Here is a 22,625-nt window from a genome sequence, read left to right as displayed (position 1 = left end):
AAGAAAATATTCCTTGACCTGTATAAGAAACATAATTAATAGATTTTCCGTTGCTATTATCATATCAAATTCGTCTTGACATGGCAGTCTATATGGTCCAATTTCATCTACTTTAATAAATTTAGGAAACTAATGCATGTAACTTTATTTGTATCAACACATATTTGCATGGTTTTTCCTTAAAATCCTGAAATGAATTTCTCACTTCAAGGTTTTTCTTAAGGTTAAAATGTATAGGGGAAGTGAATGAGTCCCAATACCCAGTGCATGAGGCTCCCCACTTCTATGGGGTCTGAGAGTGGCAATTGGTAGGAATCCTTGTCCCCATTTTTGGAGAGGGAGACTGATTCCCAGAGTTTCATATTGCATAAATATAGAAATATTTGGTTGTTCACAGAAATGGGGAAATCTGGTTCCATATTATATATAGGAAAGCAGCTTCTGAAATAACATTATGTGTCCCATTATCAAATTTATATGAATCCACAACTATTTTTGGTTGTTTTGGACCAAAATTTGTTTCATAATTTACTTTTTCATTCTTAACCTACCAGGGATAATTCAATTTGAAATGACATAAAGCAAATTTAAACAATGACCAGTAAATCAAAGCAGCTACATAGCATCACATAGCAATTGCTCAGACTTCAAAGACAAATTCAGACTCTTTTTCGTCCTTAATGAGCCTTATCTCATATTTCAATGGCAATTCAAACTATGAAAATACCAAAGCCATCAACATACTGTTAGATTCCAAGGTCTTTCTGGTTCAGCACATAGAAGGTCAAAAAGAACTCCTGTTGGTATATACCTACAAAATGGAGACAAATTCAGTCAACAAAATTTTTCAACCTGCGAGAAAATGAAAGAAAATACAACTTATATATAGGATCAAATAAGTATGCTACTAACACAAGATGCTAGTATCAGCTGTCTCGCATACATATAAGTATATGAAAATCGTGTCAATATATAGAGTAAAAAGAAATATCTTCTGTATATAAGGCAGAGCATACATCTCTATTTTTCTTTTGTTCATTAAATTACACTTTTTTTTCTTTGTTCTTTTTTTTTTTTTTTTAATCAGTAGGTACACATGCACCCGGTGGATCTTGTACTCTCGACTTCACCCTCCACCTTTCTACTAGAAGTTATAAGGTGAGGAGGTGGCTACATTACACTAGTATATCGTATCAAAAAGTTTTGAGATTCATTAGAAATACATAAATACAGACACCCCATTTGAGTTTATAGCACATGAAAGCAATAAATGGTAGCAAGAACAATGACTAGTAGTTGTTATAGTTAACCCATTTAACAGTTTTTAACCGTAATAATAACTTTCTGTACAATATTCAATGGTGAATGTTAAAAATATCAACCAAAAATATATTACAGTATTAGCTACCCAGTACTATATAATGTAAAAACATTCCCAATCTTGATGAACAAATAGTTTTCAGGCTCTATCGTACTCTTATGTAATTTGATAGTCCTAAAAATCATATCAAGTTAGTCCCTTCGTGGTCTTGCCATTACATGGCAAAATTTGACAAGGCCATGTGGAAATCCATTTTAAAGACAAGATTATAGAATAACTAAGTTAGTAAATTTATAAGTTTTTGAAGACTACAAAAGAACTTTTCTGTTAAAGAGGTCAAGCCCTAATATTGTTGTCCTTGTTTATTGTATCTAATTCTACTTAGAGTGCAAGTAAAGTAATCCAAGTCTTACTTCAAGTACAAGCAAGGTCATTCGATTGTTAGTTTAGCATTTAGCCACCTATAAATACCAATTAACAGGTTCATTGTAATAAAACTCAACTCAATTTTTCTTTTTTCTTTTTTCATAATGTAGGAAAATTTTCTAAAAAAGAGTTCTGTTTACTCAGTAAAACCTACCAATAACTAATCCCACCCGCCAGAACTAGTTGTCAGCATTCACCTCGATGGGCAAAATATTTTATACTCATGCCCAGAAGAAAAAGCTTGACTCAACTTTTGTCACAAATAGTTTTTTTTTTAATTTACGACAAGGATCCCCTCGAGGAATGGCCTAATGGGACCACCCCTGACAGAGTTACGCTGGCGCCACATAAAGTGACAAAGTTATGATAGTGGATTTATGTAAGGACATCTCTCGATCACTCAGAACTCGTCACGTGAGTAATAGCACAAGTAATGCCACTTTATGCGGCACTAGCATTACTCCCCCTAACAGGGTAAAACCTCAGTCAAATCACTTTTTACAGTTAGTCCAGACACTCTCCCTTACCGATATACTTTTACCCAAATTAAATAAATAAATATATGTATAAATAAATTAAAATATAAAAAAAGTAAAAAGGCAGACCATTTGAGGGGCAAGCCATTGTAGTCGAACCAAACGGTGTCAGGGGAGCCAGGAGGGAGCGCGTTACTGAAATGGGGCTTTATTTGAGGAACCAACAAAGGTAAGTATCCAATTCGAGGAGCCAAGATCTGAAAACCCATTCACATACATACATACATAATTTTTACTTTTTTGAGCTTTTGCAATCAAAAAGAAAGTAGTAAATTAAGAAAATTTGTTGGTAAAGAATATGAATTTACCAGTGCGGGTGGAGGAGTAGGGAGAGTGGTGACTTCGGATTCATGGAGATGAATCTGAAGCGGAATCGCTCCTTCCCATACGTACTTCTGTGCTTCTTCCATATTTTTCCCAATCTCTCTCTCTCTCTCAGTTTCCAAGCTCAATTTTGTATTTCTATTTTCTACGCTTCTTTTGTTTTCTTTTCACGTTATTAAAGAAAGAGTGAAATTACACTTTTGTTCCTTTATAATTGGGATTATTTTTTGTTTTTTTGCTTCTTTAAAAAGTTTGAAATTTTTAAATTTGATCCTACTTTTAAAAATAATCATTCTTTTTTTTCATTTTTATGACTGATTTGATCATTAAGTGCTAACCAAAAAACAAAAAAAATCTTCTAAAAAAAAAGTGCCAAGTGTCTCTTTTTTTTCCAAATATTTTAGTACAAAAAAAAATACACAACTTTTGTCATAACTTTCCATATGATTGACTATGATTATAGGAAATTAAGTGCTAACCAAAAAAAATTCTTCTAAAAAAAAAGTGCCAAGTGTCTGTTTTTTTTTTCTCAAATATTTTAATACAAAAAAAAATACACAACTTTTGTCATAACTTTTCATATGATTGATTTTGATTAGTAAATAAAAAATAATGGGTCCATATAAAAGTGACGGAAACAAATCACATTAATAAAAAAGTTGTAGTTGTGAGTTTGTTTATGATATTAAGAGTAATGTTAAAGACACATAAAATGACACAATTTGTGTCACAACTCGCCCACGTGACAAGTTGTAAGTGGTAAAAATATGATGTAGGTCCATATGAGAATACACCTTTACCACTCACAACTCATCACATGAACAAATTATAGTACAAATTATGTCATTTTATGTGTCCCTAACATTACACTTAGTATTAGTCTATTGCATGAATACTTCTCTCTCTAGGCCAAATTGGTAAGGTACATTGAATGGTCAAAATCAAATAAAAATCTAATTGTAGTTGTTATTTTCCTTGTCAGTATGAGTCAAAATTGAAATCAGTATATGCATATGACTTGGCTTCTTCACCTACTTTTTATTAAAGAAATAAAAATCACTTATTTAGTTTTTTTTTTTAAGATGTAATTTATTAAATCCTAGCATATTAAAACATCCACAGAATATCCCTCAAAAATAATAACCATACGAAATTTTGAAAAATAAGAAATAGGAGTTACCAAAGCAAGTGGAATCATAAGGAGAGTTTTTCCCTACCCAATTTGTATATACAAGCTTCTTTTTCTTTTCTTTTTTCACGTTATTATAAAGAGTGAAATTACAAATTTGAAATTTAAAATTTGGGTTTTTTTTTTATGTTGGTTATTTAAGATTGAAATTTCTCTTTTTGATCTATTTTAATTTGATTCTGGTTTTAAAATAGTCGCTTTGTTTATTGTTTTATGTTTGTGGGGGCCTTGTTTGTGACTTTTCAAGCCCAAGTCCCGTGGCTAGATATAAGGCTTTTTGGATCTTGGGGTTTCTAGGCCCAAAGGGTTTCATCTTTCAAAAGAAGTTGGGTTTGGTTCCTCCTGAAAAGTGAATCCGTTTGCAGAACCAACCTATGCACAAAGAGCAAATCCAAAAAAGAAAAATAAAAATTAATGAAAGAAATAACAATAATGCTTAAGTTGTTATCTAGTCCAAATAACAATAATGCTAATTTCCACAGCCTTAACGTTTTAGGCCGGAGGCCTGTAAAAAAATCACCAAAAAAGATGTCTCAACTAGCTCTCTAACCTTATTCAAAGTTTTTGCAATATGTTATGTAATTATGTTACTCTTCAAAGTTGTTGATTTAGACTCTAAAGTTTGCAAAATTGGGAAGCTACACCAAATTTTTTTTTTTTTAAAATTGTTTTCTTTTCGATTTATTATCCTTATGTCATGTAACATACTTCGAGTATGTTACAATAACTAACAAAATTGCTTTAAGCAAAAGTTTATTACTAAAATCTCAAAATGGTTTTAAGGTTTCCAGAAATTTAAAAAATTGTTTATTATTTTTTGTGTTATTTTAATACAATAAACTATTTTTTGTTTAATAATAATAATAATAATAATAATAATAATAATTAGATATTACATACTGTGCATGCATTATATGACTGAAATGAGTGAATTTAAGTATTCACACATATACTTGCACTATGTGACTTAAATTGTACGACATAGTTTTGTCATATAATATAACTCATTATAAATATATTAAAATCATTAACATAATTTATTTTAAGTGAAATTATATTATAAAAATTTTAAGAAAATAAAATACTACACCAATTAAAACTTCATTATAAAAAATTTTAAAACTTTCATTATTTATTTTAAATTATTTTATAATCTAAGTTGTAGGGACACGATTTTTACGACCCAAGGAGGACGTTGGGCTCGTGTGTAAAGGGCCCGAACAATATGATTTGTAGAAAATGGGTTTGGAAAGGCCTGCCATCGATTGCTGGGCGGGGGTCTGATCCGGATTTCATGAGAACTTATACAAAGGTAGGCTTGGACTGTATAGCTGAGCCTTACACAGATGTGGTTCGAAAGGTTTGGCTCCTCGGCTTTAGTCCGAGGAGCATTACATTCTTATCCTTCTTCCTCCCCCTTTTATGGGGTCTCCCCCCCCCCCTTTTTATACTAGTATTTCCTTTCCGTTCTTTATCTACGTGTCAGTTTCTCCTTGTTTGGGGCAATTACTCGTCCTGTCAATCTTCACGTCAGAGTGGTTGGGAAAAGCTGGATAGCATGGTATGAGGTATGGGCTTGTCAGGTGCTGGGCTCCACGTTATGGTGTTGGCAGCTTTCTTGCTTGTACTGCTCTTGTACTGAGTTTGTCCTTTTCTTCAGGAATTTTGTGAGGTGTTGAGTGCGAGATCGTCCTCGGCTATATTCTTGGGCCGTTAAAGGGGCTCTCATCATACCTTCTCAGCAAGATGGCTCCTCGGCTTGGGCTTTGGGCCCTTAATGTGAAGTGGGCTGGGATTTCAAATTTCAAGCCCCACAATAACCCCTCGAAATCCTGCTTCCCGACTTTTCAGTTGGGGAGGAGGGTTTTGGTGATGCTGAGCCCACCTCGTGACTTGTTCAAGTTCCATGCCTTATTGCTGCTGGTGTTCTTCCATTTGCATGGGAGATGTGCCTAATTAAGGGGCATTACTTTATTCTTCAGCCGTGCAGTGTCCTTTGATGTTTCAGTACTCGAGGCGCGCCTTCACGAGGACCTTTAAATCTTGGGACGGTGGATAGTGTTGGAAATTGTGCCGGAGTTGCCTTGTCTGCAGCGTTTCTTGGGAATCTGCTCAAATTAAATTGGATGACACTTCCTCACCCTTTATATAAGTAAGGTAGGTGGTTATTCTCCTGGCACACAAACCTTTTGACTCTCTTCAAAATTATAACCTTTCGTCCTTAACCAGTTCCCGCCTCCAGTGTCGTCTTCCCTTAATGCAATATGTCTGAGGCTTGGGTGGAGACGAAGGGACTTCGCCCGCCACAGAGGCACCGGACCCTTCCAAAACTTAAGGTGATGTGGTCTGGGCAGGGGAGGCACAGATTTAAGGTATCCTCCCGTTGGGATATGGTGGGAAAGGTACCCCCACCTCTTTCAGTCAAAATCCGAAGCAGGTTCTGGTCATACCAGATTTTTGGTGTGTCAGAAGAAAGGTTTTCCGCCATCAGCACCGTCTGCTATACCGCAGGCATGGTTCTGTGGAGGCCCATCAAATTTCGGCAGCCTGCACCTTTTCTTCAACGGTGCTGGCCCCAAGTTGGGTTCTCTGCACCTCTTCTTCGGCGGTGCTAACTTTAGGTTGGGCTCCCGACACCTTTTCTTCAACTGTGCCAGCCGCAGGTTGGGTTCCCTGCACCTTTTCTTCAGCGGCGCCAACCCAGAGTCGGGCTCTCTGCACCTTTTCTTCAACGGTGCAAGTCCCAAGTTGGGCTCTTTTGCTGCCTGAGTTGAAGGCATGTAAAAGTATTGCGAAATGGATCCCCTAGACGAAATTTTGAAGTGGCAGCGCGTCTCTCCCCGGCACCTATTCTTCGGTTTTTTCTTAATTCCCTTGTATTTTCTCTTTTCTTTTATGTAGTTAGTTTCAGTATGAGCTTATTTGAGCTTTTTCGATGTACACTGTACTGTTTCTTTGTCTAAATAAAAGATGAATTTATTTCTTTTTAAATATTTTTCCTTTCTGTAACAATTATTTTGTGCATGGGTATGTTACATGTGTGCTTTCCCTTGATGATATTTAGAGCAGGAAACCTTGAAATAGAAACCTACTAATTCTAGTTTACCGACATTAACAAGCAAAATAATGATAATTTCCAGTGAATTAAAACTCGTCAAACTAACCGGGGTAATGGCTGAGTGCTTCGTAAGGCATGCAAGGCGATCGTCCGAGAATGATAAAACTCTAAGTAATTCGTCTGAGAGGGTAGTCGAGCAGTGAGGGACTTCGACTGCGTGTTTTTGGCAACATATTGCCCTATATTGCATCAATCCTCTAGGTATTTAGGATCCGAGGATAGACAGGGGAATTCTTCTCGGATAAATTCTAAGGTCAATGTAACGTCCAAGTCATGCCCAAACCCCATGTCGTTTCTTCTAAGAACTTGGTTTCACCACAGGCCTGAGTCAAGGACCATGCAGGGCCTTGGTGCTGTCCAAAACTTATAGTTTTTTCTTCTTTGTACTTGGTTTCCCCATAGGCTTGAGTCCGAGGACCATGCAAGGCCTTGGTTCTGTCCAAAACTTATAATTTTTTCTTTTTTGTACTTGGTTTCCCCATAGGCTTGAGTCCGAGGACCATGCAAGGCCTTGGTTCTGTCCAAAACTTATAGTTTTTTTCTTTTTTGTACTTGGTTTCCCCATAGGCTTGAGTCTGAGGACCATGCAAGGCCTTGGTTCTGTCCAAAACTTATAGTTTTTTCTTTTTTGTACTTGGTTTCCCCATAGGCTTGCGTCCGAGGACCATGCAAGGCCTTGGTTCTGTCCAAAACTTATAGTTTTTTTCTTTTTTGTACTTGGTTTCCCCATAGGCTTGAGTTCGAGGACCATGCAAGGCCTTGGTTCTGTCCAAAACTTATAGTTTTTTCTTTTTTGTACTTGGTTTCCCCATAGGCTTGAGTCCGAGGACCATGCAAGGCCTTGGTTCTGTCCAAAACTTATAGTTTTTTCTTTTTGGTACTTGGTTTCCCCATAGGCTTGAGTCCGAGGACCATGCAAGGCCTTGGTTCTGTCCAAAACTTATAGTTTTTTCTTTTTTGTACTTGGTTTCCCCATAGGCTTGAGTTCGAGGACCATGCAAGGCCTTAGTTCTGTCCAAAACTTATAGTTTTCTCTTTTTTGTACTTGGTTTCCCCATAGGCTTGAGTCCGAGGACCATGCAAGGCCTTGGTTCTGTCCAAAACTTATAGTTTTCTCTTTTTTGTACTTGGTTTCCCCATAGGCTTGAGTTCGAGAACCATGCAAGGCCTTGGTTCTGTCCAAAACTCTTTTTTGTACCATAAGGACTGCAAGGCTTGGTTCTGTCCAAAACTTATGATTTTTCTTCTTTGGTACCATAGGCTTAGTCCGTGCAAAGCCTTGGTTCTGTCCAAAACTTATGAGTACTTGGTTTCCCCATAGGCTTGAGTCCAAGGACCATGCAAGACCTTGGTTCTGTCCAAAACTTATGATTTTTCTTCTTTGTACTTGGTTTCCCCATAGGCTTGAGTTCGAGGACTATGCAAGGCCTTGGTTCTGTCCAAAACTTATGATTTTTCATTTTTGTACTTGGTTTCCCTATAGGCTTGATTCTGAGGACCATGCAAGGCCTTGGTTCTGTCCAAAACTTATGATTTTTCTTCTTTGTACTTGGTTTCCCCATAGGCTTGAGTCCGAGGACCATGCAAGGCCTTGGTTCTGTCCAAAACTTATGATTTTTCTTCTTTGTACTTGGTTTCCCCATAGGCTCAAAACTTATGATTTTTCTTCTTTGTACTTGGTTTCCCCATAGGCTTGAGTCTGAGGACCATGCAAGGCCTTGGTTCTGTCCAAAACTTATGATTTTTCTTCTTTGTACTTGGTTTCCCCATATGCTTGAGTCCGAGGACCATGCAAGGCCTTGGTTCTATCCAAAACTTTTGATTTTTCTTCTTTGTACTTGGTTTCCCCATAGGCTTGAGTCAAGGACCATGCAAGACCTTGGTTCTGTCCAAAACTTATGATTTTTCTTCTTTGTACTTGGTTTCCCCATAGGCTTGAGTCCGAGGACCATACAAGGCCTTGGTTCTGTCCAAAACTTATGATTTTTCATTTTTGTACTTGGTTTCCCCATAGGCTTGATTCCGAGGACCATGCAAGGCCTTGGTTCTGTCCAAAACTTATGATTTTTCTTCTTTGTACTTGGTTTCCCCATAGGCTTGAGTCCGAGGACCATGCAAGGCCTTGGTTCTGTCCAAAACTTATGATTTTTCTTCTTTGTACTTGGTTTCCCCATAGGCTTGAGTCCGAGGACCATGCAAGGCCTTGTTTCTGTCCAAAACTTATGATTTTTCTTCTTTGTACTTGGTTTCCCTATAGGCTTGAGTCCGAGGACCATGCAAGGCCTTGGTTCTGTCCAAAACTTATGATTTTTCTTCTTTGTACTTGGTTTCCCCATATGCTTGAGTCCGAGGACCATGCAAGGCCTTGGTTCTGTCCAAAACTTTTGATTTTTCTTGTGTCTTTACTTATTTTTCAACCGTAAGCCCCTATATCAGGGCGGGGAGAGTTGGCTTGAGGCCAGAAGCCCCTAGAGATGCCCGCGCCCTTGGCACTGCAAGGCGTAGCCCCTAGCAGAAGTTTATGTCGGAGCAACAACTGCATGTCGCTGAAGATGGAGGAAACTTCACGGATTTCTGCCTGATAGGGGCTTGACTCCACTGCCATTTGCGCCAACGCGAAAGCCTTCCCACAGATGGCGTCAATTGTAGGGACACGATTTTTACGACCCAAAGAGGACGTTGGGCTCGTGTGTAAAGGGCCCAAACAATATGATTTGTAGAGAATGGGTTTGGAAAGGCCTGCCATCGGTTGCTAGGCGGGGGTCTGATCCGGATTTCATGAGAACTTATACAAAGGTAGGCTTGGACTGTATAGCTGAGCCTTACACAGATGTGGTTCGAAAGGTTTGGCTCCTCGGCTTTAGTCCGAGAAGCATTACATTCTCATCCTTCCTCCTCCCTCTTTTATGGGGTCTCCCCCCCCTTTTATACTAGTATTTCCTTCCCGTTCTTTATCTACGTGTCAGTTTCTCCTTGTTTGGGGTAATTACTCGTCCTGTCAATCTTCACGTCAGAGTGGTTGGGAAAAGCTAGATAGCATGGTATGAGGTATGGGCTTGTCAGGTGCTGGGCTCCACGTTATGGTGTTGGTAGCTTTCTTGCTTGTACTGCTCTTGTACTGAGTTTGTCCTTTTCTTCAGGCATTTTGTGAGGTGTTGAGTGCGAGATCGTCCTCGGCTATATTCTTGGGCCGTTAAAGGGGCTCTCATCATACCTTCTCGGCAAGATGGCTCCTCGGCTTGGGCTTTGGGCCCTTAATGTGAAGTGGGCCGGGATTTCAAATTTCAGGCCCCACATAAGTAAATTATCTGTCTTATATGTTATAAATTTCTTTAAAGGTGATCTAAGGTAAGAAATGAATAAAGGGGTTTTAGAATCATTTTCTTTCTTAAGAGAGGTATAAGAGGGGGTGATTCTGTCTTCTACTTCTTGTAGATTTTTACCAATTATTTTTAAATAAACATTATTATAATTATTCTGTTGAATTATGTTATCTAAATTCTTATGGTCATTACTTAAACTAGTCTTTTTACTAGGGGTAGCCAAATCTTGTGTTCGTTTATTTATAGAGGGAATGAGCCATAATATGTCTTGAAAAGTAACTGGTTGAAAAATAAACCCTATCTAATTTGTCGATGGATGAATAGTTTGAACTTTTCATGAATAGTGACATTTTTGTATTTATAATGCATGCTTTGCTATAGATATTCCTTCCTTTCTTCTAAGTTCTAACTTCTTTCTATTATTATCATGTCTTCTTGCAATTATAAGATTTTGCCGTAGATGCTTCATTCCTATCTTTCTTCTTGCAGTATTCTTTCTATCTTCTTCCTATCTTTAGTTGTCTATCTTCCTTCTGTCCTCATTTAATCCATAGCTGCCTATCATTCTTCTTACTATCATCTTCCTTTTGTCTCATTCTGTCCTCTTGCACTGATGAAATGTGGAATCTTCAGCTGTCTATCTTGCAACGATGAAATGCGGAGATTCTTTTGCGTATCTGTTTGTCTTGTTCAAGGGTGCTAATGAACAGTAGTCTGTCATGCTGACTTGTGAAGCCCAAGTCCTGTGGCTAAATATAAGGCTTTTTGGATCATGGGGTTTCAAGGCCCAAAGGGTTTCAACAAAAGTTGGGTTCGGTTCGTCCCTGAAAAGTGAGTCCGTTTGCAAAACCAACCTATGCACAAAGAGCCAATCCAAAAATAAATCAGTGAAAGAAACAACAATAATGCTTAAGTTGTTATCTAGTCCAAATGACAATACATATTATCTACGAGAGATGGATCACAAAGTCTTGGAACCAAACTTCCACAACCTTAATGTTTTAGCAGGAGGCCTGAAAAAAAATCACCAAAAAAGATGTCCCATCTAGCTCTCTAACCTTATTCAATTTCATGCAAAATGTTACGTTACTCTTCAAAGTCGTTGATTTGAATCGAAACTATATTTAAAACAAAAATGGTTTTTTTTTAAGGCCTTTTACTTTTAAAAATTGTTTAGACTCTAAAGTTAGAAAAATTGGGTAGCTACACAATTTTTTTTTTAATTGTTTTCTTTTCATTTTATTATCCTTATGTCATGTAACATACTAAGAGTATGTTACAATAACTAACAAAATTTCTTCAAGTAAAAGTTTATTACTAAAGTCTCAAAAAGGTTTTAAGGTTTCTAGAAATTTAAAAAATTGTTTATTATTTTTTGTATTATTTTAATACAATAAACTATTTTTTGTTTAATAATAATAATAATAATAATAATACTGTAATATTTAAATATTACATATTGTGCATGCATTATATGACTAAAATGAGTGAATTTAAGTATTTCAGACATATACTTGCACAATGTGACTTAAATTGTACAACATAATTTTGTCATATAATGTAGCTCATTATAAAGATATTAAAATCATTAACATAATTTACTTTAATTGAAATTCTATTATAAAAATTTGAAGAAAATAAAATACTACTCCAATTAAAACTCCATTATGACAAAATTATTTTATAAAAAGTTTTGAAAATCTTTCATTATTTATTTTAAATTATTTTATAATTGTGGTTGCACGATTTTCCTGTCCCAAACCCTTTCTATCAGGCCTTGGCCCAAGACGCAACCCACAACAAATACTTTGTAGAGGATGGGTCAAAGAACTTAGCCTCAGTGAGCCTGCTCGGTCTAATACATGGACAATATTGTTGCTGGAACAAGAACACAAGGATGGATATTTAACAACAGATTTTATTTCTTCCGTCAGAATACATTTTTCTTCCCCCTCTTTGAGGGACTTTACTACATTATATAGCTCTCTCTTTCTTATCTGAACCTTACACTTGTTGATCATCTAAACCTCCACTTGAGCACCTGTCCCATCAAACACCCCTATCACTCCCTTGTGAGTTGCAGTGGTCAAGGTAGTACTGTTCAGGGGTCTTTTCCTCATTAATGCGGCCAAAAGGGTGGTTGTGGCACATTTAATGTGGTGGTGGCAGCTTTCCATGGGATATTTTGGGTTTTATTCTTTTTATATGTTAGAAGAATGAATTGCAATGGTAGGGGCGTGGTCTTTGATCGGACTTCGTATTGTCTGAGGAGGAGTTACTCCTCGGACTGGTTTCTTTTATCGTAGTTGGGCCTAAATAATGCTTTCTGTGGCTTATCCTCGGACAGGACGCTCCTCGGACGGGCCTGAATTTAGACTAACCCATTATTTTTGGGCCGGGCCCCACAATAGCCCCTCAAAACTCCGGTTTTTATCTCCTTCCGAGGAGAAAAGCTGGGTTTTGATGTTAGTGAGGATGGGAGTAAGGAGAGCTTGGGGCGCGCGTGCGGACAGTCACTTTGGACGCGCTACAATTTATGAGGCGCGGCCATTTACTTCTGGAGGCTTTGTGTCCCCCTCATCCAACGGTGTGGCGTGGATTAGACGGCCATCATTCTTTCTCGTATTTTTAGGCAGGAGCGATCTTTTCTCTCTCCTCCCGGCTATATAAGACGTCAGAAGGGTTCAGTGTTTTCTTTTTATCTGCATTTTATAAACCTCAGGGGATTCCAGAGAACTCCATCGAACCCCAGAGATCTACGAGTACTTGCATCCGCTAAGCCACCGTAGCCGTTCTTCGTGAAGCGTTTCCTCCAAGATAGATTTCCAAGCGTCCCATTGAGCGTTTTGTGAAGGTACCAGTAAATTTCGTTTATTTCGCCGTTTCAATTTCCTCCTCGGACTTTACTTTTCTTCTCGGTCTTTACCCTCATTCCTCCAGTCCAGCTCAGATGGGTAGATTCGAAAAATTAGTAAAAACTCCGACCGCTATGGAGGCCTTTAGGGCAAAATACCACATTCCCCCGGGGGTGGGGCTGCAGTACTGTCCTTTTGAAGGAGTATTGACAGATAGAGGTGAGGGAGAAGTTGTTATCCCCATGATCGCTTTCATAGAGGGAGGGATGACACTTCCCATGCGTAGGATTACAAGGGAATACCTGTCCAACCATAGGTTGACGCCGCATCAATGTGCCCCGAATATGTTCAAGATACTAGGATGTGTAGATGTCCTAGACGAGCGGATGAATCTAGGCCTTACTTGGCACGATGTGGCTTATCTGTACGAGTGTCACCGCCTCAGGGATGAAGGGTATTATCTTAAGTCCCGATCCGAGGTCGTTAGGTTGATCTCTTGTCTCCCAATATCCAATAAGACCGTGAAGAATGACTTCCTTATTGCTTCAGGGGAGTGATTCGATGGTATTCATTGTCCAACTCGGGCAGGAACCCCAGGTGCGGCGTCTTTAGGGCCAATCCTTTTTGGGAAAGGATTTAGTATTGGGGGGTTATTTTTCTCGCTTTCTTTGTAATTGGAAAATTTCATGAATTAACCCCACTTTTCTTGGTTGTTTGCAGATAAAGCTCACGTCACTCCTCGGATAAACTTCGTGAACGTGCCAGCGTTGAACTACCTTCTTAGGTCGGAGATTTACGTTACCGAGAACGGACAGTTGCGTGCAGCCCATCTAGTTCTGGGCTATCAACTTCTGAGCAGCTCTTTCCAGGCTATCGGTCACGCCATAAGGGCTGGCAGTCCGAGGCTGGCTACGATTGATGTGTCCAAGGACGGGTTCCTAGCTCAACACGATCTGCCACCAGTCGTGCTACCCGGCGTTAGAAATCCCTACTTAGCAGAGCAGCTACCTCCGCCAAACGAGCCTGGCGTTGCTGTTTCGGTTGAAGAGGAAGCTGAATCATCTCGCCTTTCCCTTGAGGAAGAGATAGATGAGTTTTATTTTGAGGAGGAAGTTCGGCAAACTCCCTTGATGGAGCTTTCTGATCCTGAAGGAGAGCAGGACCAACATTCCACAGTTGGTGTTCCCTTAATCGTCATCTGCTCGAACGATCCCTCGGACGAAGAGATAGAGCCCATGGCAAGAAAGGGAAAAACTTTAAAGGAGTTGATGGCCTCCCGAGGGAAAGGTCAGTCATCGAAAGGTCAGTCATCAAAGGGACCAACTCCGTCACAGATCAAAACCCTTCCTCCTGTGGCTCCTCAGGACACCTCGGACCTTGGCCTTAAGGTTAATCCGGACCTGAAGAAGAAAAGGCCAGTTGACACTCCTGAGGAAGGTGAGGTGGTTGCCCGGCCGACCAAGCAGCAAAAAACCATTCGGGTGCCAAGAAGCAGAAGGGGTAACTCCTCGGAGAGCCGGGATGAGGAGAACCTTGCTGAGGTGCGCGCTACCCCGCGTGCATGGAACCCCAAGTTAGAGCTGGATGGTGTTGCCATCCCCTACAATGCTTCGGTCCGAGAGTATAACCGAGGCCGAGCAGGGTACGTGGCTGATGCCTTAGAGCAACCCCTACTCCTTCCTCGGGACATGGAGGCCTATAGGCGGTTCTCTCAGCCCGAGATCTTCCTATTCCTCAAAAGGAATCTCGCGATGGTAAGTAATCCTTTTACTGTTTTATTAATTTATTTGAGCTTGTTAGATTTTTAAAACAATCTTGTTTCGTTTGTAGATTACTCAGCAGGTATTTGTGGCTGAGGAATTTTGCCGTGGTAACCGCAGTCGGGCTGAGGCTAAGACCCATACTCGGATGGAGATGGAGAAAGCCTTGGGGTCCCTCAAGCACGATCACCTTGAACTCACGGAGAAGTTCAAGGAGTTGGAGCAACGGCGCAAAAGTGCAAAGTCTGGTTTGAAAAGTGCCGAAACCCAGGCGGAGGACCAGCGCAAAGAGCTGTACTCGACCCAGATCAACCTCGCCACCAAGAGGTAGGCAGTGCTGGATCTCAAGACTGCTCTGCAAAAAGTCGAGGATGAGCTGCGGCGGGTCAAAGAGGAGGCCCAGCTGATTTGAGAGGCCACAGAGGCTGAGAAGAATGCTGCTCGCCAGCTCGGGGCCCAAGAAACGGAGGCCAGGTTATCCGAGGAGATTCCCGAGGTGTGCAGGGACTACTGCAGCATCTCATGGGCTCATGCCCTTGATGCTGCAGGAGTTCCTGCAGATTCAGTGCTAAGACTGCCCAAGAGCATCTTCTATCCTGAGGAGATTCGAGAGAATCCTGACGGCGTCCAAATGGCTTCAGAGCAGGATCTGGCAGTGCCTGATGCCGTCCCTGTGCCTGATAAGGCGAAGGATCCCGCCATGGATCCTACCATCGAGGTTCCTCCTCCTCAACCCGAGCAAAAAGAAGATCCTCCTGCTGAGGCTTAGCTTTTATGCTTTCAATTTTTTTGTATTCTTCCTTTTTTTTTTTTTTTTGAATGAGAGTAGTCCTGTTTTTGCGCTCTTTTGTAAGGACCTCTCTTTGTGTTGTTCTCGGAATATTAATATAGAATGTTTGCTTTGCTCTCTATGGATGTGTGCTAATACCGCTTCCCCTTTTTTTTTTTAATAAACGTTTGCAACGATATGGATGAATGTAAACGCTCAAGGTAAAAAGGGGTTGTTGGGCAGCGAATTTGAATGAGGGTTGCAATGGTGCTAGATTGCGCGCACGCCCTAAAATGATTTCCCTTAAGCAATAATCTCCCGATCTATCATAAGTAATAATTTCCCCTAAGTCTGTGGTCCGAGGAGCCATGCAGGACTTAAGTTCTGTTTAAGACTATGAATAGTTGCCATAAGTAATAATTTCCCCCAAGTTTGTGGTCCGAGGAGCCATGCAGGACTTAGGTTCTGTTTAAAACTTGTATAAATTATCATGAGTAATAATTTCCCCTAAGTCTGTGGTCCGAGGATCCATGCAGTACTTAGGTTCTGTTTAAAACTATGAATAATTGTCATGAGTAATAATTTCCCCTAAGTCTGTGGTCCGAGGAGCCATGCAGTACTTAGATTCTGTTTAAAACTATGAATAATTGTCATGAGTAATAATTTCCCCTAAGTCTGTGGTCCGAGGAGCCATGTAGTACTTAGGTTCTGTTTAAAACTATGAATAATTGTCAGTAGACCAGCAGGCAGTGGATAGTCATGAAACAAAACGTGGGCTAAGCCATTTTCATTAATAACAATATCTTCTGAGGTTATTTACATTCCATGGTCGAGGTACAGTTTTTTCATCCAAATCTTCTAGGTAGTAGGCGCCTATTCCGGCCACGAATGTGACACGGTATGGTCCCTCCCAATTGGGCCCCAACTTGCCCCAAGAGGGGTTTTTTGCGCTGTCAAGAATTTTCCTCATCACGAGATCACCCGGACCCAGAGGCCGCAGTTTGACGTTAGCATCATACCCTTATCTCAGCTTTTGGTGATAATAGGCCATATGAATCATTACTTTTTCTCTTCTTTCCTGGGCTAGGTCCAGACTCCTTCCCAATAACTCGTCGTTACCGTTTGGTGTAAACGATCTAGACCTTAGTGTAGGAAAGTTGTTCTCGATTGGGAGCACGACCTCAACCCCATAAGTCATCGAAAAGGGGGTCTCACCGGTCGACCATTGCGGCGTTGTCCGATAGGTCCACAAGACGTGCGGGAGTTCTTTTACCCATCTCCCCTTTGCCTCGTCCAGTCTTTTCTTCAGTCCGTTCACTATGACCTTGTTCACGACTTCGACTTGCCCATTTCCTTGAGGGTAGGCGGGGGTGGAATATCGGTTAATGATTCCAAACTCGCGGCAATACTCCCTAAAGTTCTTACTGTCGAACTGCAGACCATTGTCAGAAATGAGTGTACGTGGAGTCCCGAAACGGGTGATAATGTTCTTCCAGATGAATTTTTGGGCGTCCACGTCCCTAATGTTGGCCAAGGGTTCAGCCTCCACCCATTTAGTGAAGTAATCGGTTCCGACTATTATTTATCGCTTGTTCCCCGCAGCTTTGGGGAAAGGTCCGACTATATCAAGGCCCCATTGTGCGAACGGCCATGGGCTAGAGAGGGGGTTGAGAACCCCTCCGGGTTGGTGGATATTCGGGGCGAATCTTTGGCACTGGTTGCACTTCTTAACGTATTCTTGGGCCTCTCTTTGCATGTTCGGCCACCAATACCCTTGGATAAGTGCCTTGTGCGCCAGCGACCTTCCTCCGGTATGACTTCCACAAATCTCCTCATGTAACTCCTCAAGTAGAGATTCGGATTCTTCTGGATGTACGCAAAGTAGGTACGGTCCAGAGTAAGAGCGCCGATATAGTTTGTGGTCCTCTGATAGCCAGAACCGAGAAGCATTCCTACGTATCTTCTCGGCTTCCAGTTTTTCCTCCGGCAAGATGTCGTTTTGGAGGAAGTTCTTTATGGGGTCCATCCAGCTGAGACTTTTTCTGATCTGATGGACTCTGGCCGGGCTTCTACTGATGGGACTTGCCTGGGCTAGATCTTCAACAAGGATCATTCGTGGCAGATTATGCGCCGAGGACGTGGTGAGAGTGGCCAGCGAGTCTGCATGGGTGTTTACACTCCTGGAAATGTGCATCAGATTGAAGGATTCAAAACTGGTCTGTAGCCGTTTGACTTGTCCCAGATACTCTTGCATCCTAGTATCTCGAGCTTCCAGCTCACCCATCACTTGTCCGACCACCAATCTGGAGTCCGAGAATACTTCTATTATTCTCCCGCCCAATCTTTGAACCATCGTCATCCCTTGAAGTAAGGTTTCGTATTCGGCTTCATTGTTCGTAGCGGAGAATCCGAGCCTCAATGATTTTTCAATGGCAGCACCGTCCAGCGATATTAAAACTATCCCAACTCCTGATCCTCTCTGGTTGTCCGCGCCATCCACGTAGACCTTCCAATGCATGGTCCCCCCTGCTGAAATTGCACCAATCAATTTTCCATCCATGTCTTTCTTCTCGGCTATTGTTTCTATAGAGGGTTCAGCAAACTCCGCTACCAAGTTTGCGAGGACCTGTCCTTTGATGGAGGATCTGGGCATATATTTAATATCAAAGGCCCCCAAAAGCGCACTCCACATGGTGATCCTTCCTGTGTAATCAGCGCTTCGAAGCACTGCTTGAAGGGGAAGCTGAGTTAGAACGATGACCGTATGCGCCTGAAAGTAATGGGGGAGCTTCCGGGTGGCATGTACTATCGCCAGGATTGCCTTTTCTAGAGGTAGGTATCGCACTTCAGCCTCATGTAGTGATTTGCTCACATAGTACACCGGTCGCTGCACCCCATTATCATCCTGTATCAGTACCAGGCTCACAGCATGGGGAGCTACAGCAATGTAGGCAAACAACACCTCATCTTCCTCAGGGCTGGACATGATGGGTGGTTGGGACAGGTAGTCCTTAAACTGCTAGAAAGCCTAAACGCAATCCTCCGACCATTCGAACCCTTTCCACTTGTTTGTCAGGAGGTAAAAAGGCCGACATCGATCCGCTAATCGCGATATGAACCGGTTTAATGCCGCAATCATGCCAATGAGCTTCTGCACTTCCTTCGGATTCCGAGGAGCCTGTAGGCTGTTAATGGCTTTAATTTGGTCGGGACTTACTTCTATTCCCTTGTGGGTGACCATGTACCCTAGGAATTTTCCAGACCCGACCCCGAATGAACATTTGGAAGCATTCAGCCGCAACCGATGCTCCCTTAAGATAGCGAAGATTATTCCGAGGTCTTTCACGTGCTCGGACACCCTTTTACTCTTCACAACCATATCGTCTATATAAATCTCAATGATCTTGCCCAGTTGTGGCTCGAACATCCGAGTCATCATCCTTTGGTAGGTTGAGCCTGCGTTCTTCAGCCTAAACGGCATCACCTTATAATGATAATTTCCGATGGGCGTCATGAAAGCCGTTTTCTCTTGGTCATCTAGCGCAAGGGGTATCTGATGATAGCCCTGGAAGGCGTCCAGGAAGCTCATTCGAGGGTGTCCCACGGTTGCTTCCACCAATCGGTCGATTCGGGGTAGAGGGAATGGGTCCTTCGAGCACGCCTTGTTCAGGTCCGTGAAGTCCACGCAGACCCTCCACTTCCCTGTCTTCTTCCTTACCACCACCGTGTTCGCCAACCATTCGGGATAAAAGACCTCTTTGATAGCCCCTGCTCTTTTCAATTTTGCCACTTTGTCTCTTACGGCACTAGCATGTTCCTTTGAAGGGCGTCGGGGTGGCTGCTTCTTCGGAGTGGAAGAGGGGTTGACGTTCAGGTGGTGACAAATGAGGCTAGGATCAACTCTCGGGGCGTCGTAGGCGTCCCATGCGAACACGTCGACATTTTCTCTAAGAAATCTGACCAGTTCCTCCTTTTCTTGAGAGGCAATTCAGAGCCGACCTGAAAGAACTTCTTCGGGTCGTCGTTGACAACGATCTTATCTAAATTTTCACACCTTATCTCCTCGGCCAGCCCATCGCCTTGCCTTGCCGAGGTGGCTGGTTGCTATAAGCTCTTTGGGACCGAGGACTCGACTAGGGGCCAATGTAAAATGGCGGCCACCATACACTTCCTGGCCACGGCCTGATCTTCTCGGATCTCTTCTACTTGTCCTCCGGATGGGTATTTCACTTTTTGGTGAAGTGTGGAGGTTACGGCTTCCAGGGCGTGGATCCATGGCCTGGCAACTATTGCGGTGTAGGGTGAGTAAGCGTCGACGACGATAAAATTCACCTCCACCACCTTCGACCCCGTCTGTATGGGTAGTCGGATCTGCCCTTTTGGCGTAACAATTTTTCCTTCGAAGCTGAGAAGGGGGGAATCATAAGCTGCCAAATCTTCCGGCTTCAAGTTCAGCCCCTTGTATAGGTCAGGGTACATTATCTCTACCGCACTCCCCGAATCCACCAACACCCTTTTTACATCGAAGCCCCTAATTCTTAACGTAACCACCAAGGCATCGTCGTGAGGTTGAATAGTTCCCTTCTTATCCTCGTCCGAGAATCCCAGTATCAAAGAGCTTCCCTTTTTAGATCTTTTGGGTTCCCTTCGCCTGTCCTCGGAGGGGAGCTGACCGACAGCCAGTACCCTGGGGAGGGGTGGCCCAGTCCGTCCTGGTGCGGCGAGGATGACATGTATTGTCCTAGTGGGGGGTCTTAAGGACACGTCCTTTCGAGGCTGTTGTGTTGCTTGGCCGAGATGGCTGCTCGATGGGTGCAGCAGGTGACGTAACTTTCCTTCTTGGACCAACTGACCTAGGTGATTCCATAGATTCCTGCAGTTCTCAGTAGTATGCCCATGGTCCTGATAATAGTGGCAGTACAGGTTCTGGTTACGTTTGGAAGGGTCTCCAGCCATCTGAAATAGGGCTCATTCCTTACTTTCTCCAGCACCTGTTGTACTGGCTCCCTGAATACGACATTCACTGTCTGTGGGTTGCTCTGTCCAGCCTGTCGCGAAAAATCTCTCTTTGGTTGGCTAGGGTTATACCGTTCCGACCTAAAATCATTTGCCTTGGGGGGGATGACCTTTCCCTTTCCCCTTCCTTGCAGCTAATCTTCCTCTACCCTTTTATACTTGTCGATTCTATCCATCAACTGATGAACGTCGACAACTGGTTTACCAGTGAGGGATTTCCTCAGGCCATGCTCGGTGGGGAGACCGCTTTTGAACGTGCTGATAGCGACATCATCATGGTTGTCATCTAAGTCGTTATACACCTCCCAATATCTATCCGAGTAGGCTTTCAGGGTTTCTCCTTCGTGCATGGATAAGGACAACAGCGAACTGAGGGGTCGAGGAACTCTGGTGTTCGTGATAAAGCGGGATCAGAAAGCCTGAGTGAGCTGCTTGTAGGAGCCTATGGAATTTGTCTTCAGGCTATTGAACCAACTCATCGCCATTGATCCCAAACTGGATAGGAAAATTTTGCACATTAGGGCTTCATTTTGTGAGTAGATCGCCATTTTTTGGTTGAACTGGCTCACATGCTCTACCGAGTCTACTCGGCCGTTATAGATGGCGAACACCGGTTGGTTTAAGCGTCTAGGCAGCTTAGCCCCTTCGATTCTACGCGTGAAGGGTGACCTTGAAACCTGGTCCAGCGCCTTCTTCATAGCATCGTTCCTCGAACTCTTGCTGGACGGGCTCTCGTGCTTCCATACAGGGCGTGGTTCCCTTTCGTAAGAGAAGGTTTCACTTGGGGGGTCCTTGACCTCCGCCGGTAGCTCGCATCCTCTGCATTAGAAGACTCGCCTGAGTCAAAGGGAGATCGTTTTCGTTGCGCACGTCGCAACTTCCTTTTTAGATCATCTATCTCTCGCTGCATGGCCTGATGACTATTTCGCCTCTGGGACACGTGACTACCTATCTAAGTGTGACTCTGGCTCGTCCGGATAGTATGCACACTTCCCTCACGATTCCCCCTGCCACCTGGGTTGGTTAGGTTATTTTGCCTCTGGGACTTGGCGGGTTGTGTCGGTTGGGAGTCAGCCTGGTGAGGATCCTCTTGGTGTGGACCTAGTTCTGCCATGCTCGACCGTTGTGCTAGCTGATGCTTTAGTTCTTCCCACAGACGGCGCCAATTGTGGTTGCACGATTTTCCTGGCCCAAACCCTTTCTATCAGGCCTTGGCCCAAGACGCAACCCACAACAAATACTTTGTAGACGATGTGTCAAAGAATTTAGCCTCAGTGAGCCTGCTCGGTCTAATACATGGACAATATTGTTGCTGGAACAAGAACACAAGGATGGATATTTAACAGCAGATTCTATTTCTTCCGTCAGAATACATTTTTCTTCCCCCTCTTTGAGGGACTTTACTACATTATATAGCTCTCTCTTTCTTATCTGAACCTTACACTTGTTGATCATCTAAGCCTCCACTTGAGCACCTGTCCCATCAGACACCCCTATCACTCCCTTGTGAGTTGCAGTGGCCAAGGTAGTACTGTTCAGGAGTCTTTTCCTCATTAATGCGGCCAAAAGGGTGGTTGTGGCACATTTAATGTGGTGGTGACAGCTTTCCATGGGATATTTTGGGTTTTATTCTTTTTATATGTTGGAAGAATGAATTGCAATGGTAGGGGCATGGTCTTTGATCGGACTTCGTATTGTCCGAGGAGGAGTTACTCCTCAGACTGGTTTCTTTTATCGTAGTTGGACCTGAATAATGCTTTCTGTGGCTTATCCTCGGACAGGACGCTCCTCGGACGGGTCTGAATTTAGACTAGCCCATTATTTTTGGGCCGGGCCCCACAATAATCCATAACAATTTTTTTTAATTTTAATAGAACTATCTTACACATAGGTCATGTCAATAAGTAATATATCTTTCTATTATATTATTAAAAATATTTTCTTTAATTACACATAATTCTTATCTAATATATGAATAGGAAAGCAGA

The 22,625-nt window shown here is 42.2% G+C and overlaps 2 protein-coding genes across 3 annotated transcripts in view; both read right to left on the bottom strand.

Moving 5' to 3' along the window:
- Positions 1–22,625, bottom strand: part of LOC115984528 (disease resistance protein RPP2B-like) — a 62,833-nt gene that overhangs the window by 10,310 nt on the left and 29,898 nt on the right. The window lies entirely within an intron of this gene.
- LOC115984533 (autophagy protein 5-like) overlaps positions 1–22,625 on the bottom strand; it is a 35,732-nt gene that overhangs the window by 2,778 nt on the left and 10,329 nt on the right. The window contains exons 1-3 of one of the 2 annotated variants that reach the window (XM_031107569.1): positions 2,592–2,750; positions 2,353–2,480; positions 745–811 (exon numbers count right to left, since the gene is read on the bottom strand). The exons of the other annotated variant lie outside the window; for it this stretch is intronic. Coding sequence (XP_030963429.1) covers positions 745–811; positions 2,353–2,480; positions 2,592–2,693 — 297 coding nt within the window. The 5' untranslated portion in view covers positions 2,694–2,750. Of the gene's footprint in view, positions 1–744; positions 812–2,352; positions 2,481–2,591; positions 2,751–22,625 lie in introns of those variants that run through there. 2 annotated transcript variants of the gene reach the window in all.

Source organism: Quercus lobata, chromosome 4 (assembly GCF_001633185.2).
Source record: "Quercus lobata isolate SW786 chromosome 4, ValleyOak3.0 Primary Assembly, whole genome shotgun sequence".
Lineage (NCBI taxonomy): Eukaryota > Viridiplantae > Streptophyta > Magnoliopsida > Fagales > Fagaceae > Quercus > Quercus lobata.
The sequence above is the reverse complement of the archived record's forward strand: the minus strand, read 5'-3'. Positions and strand labels throughout refer to the sequence as shown.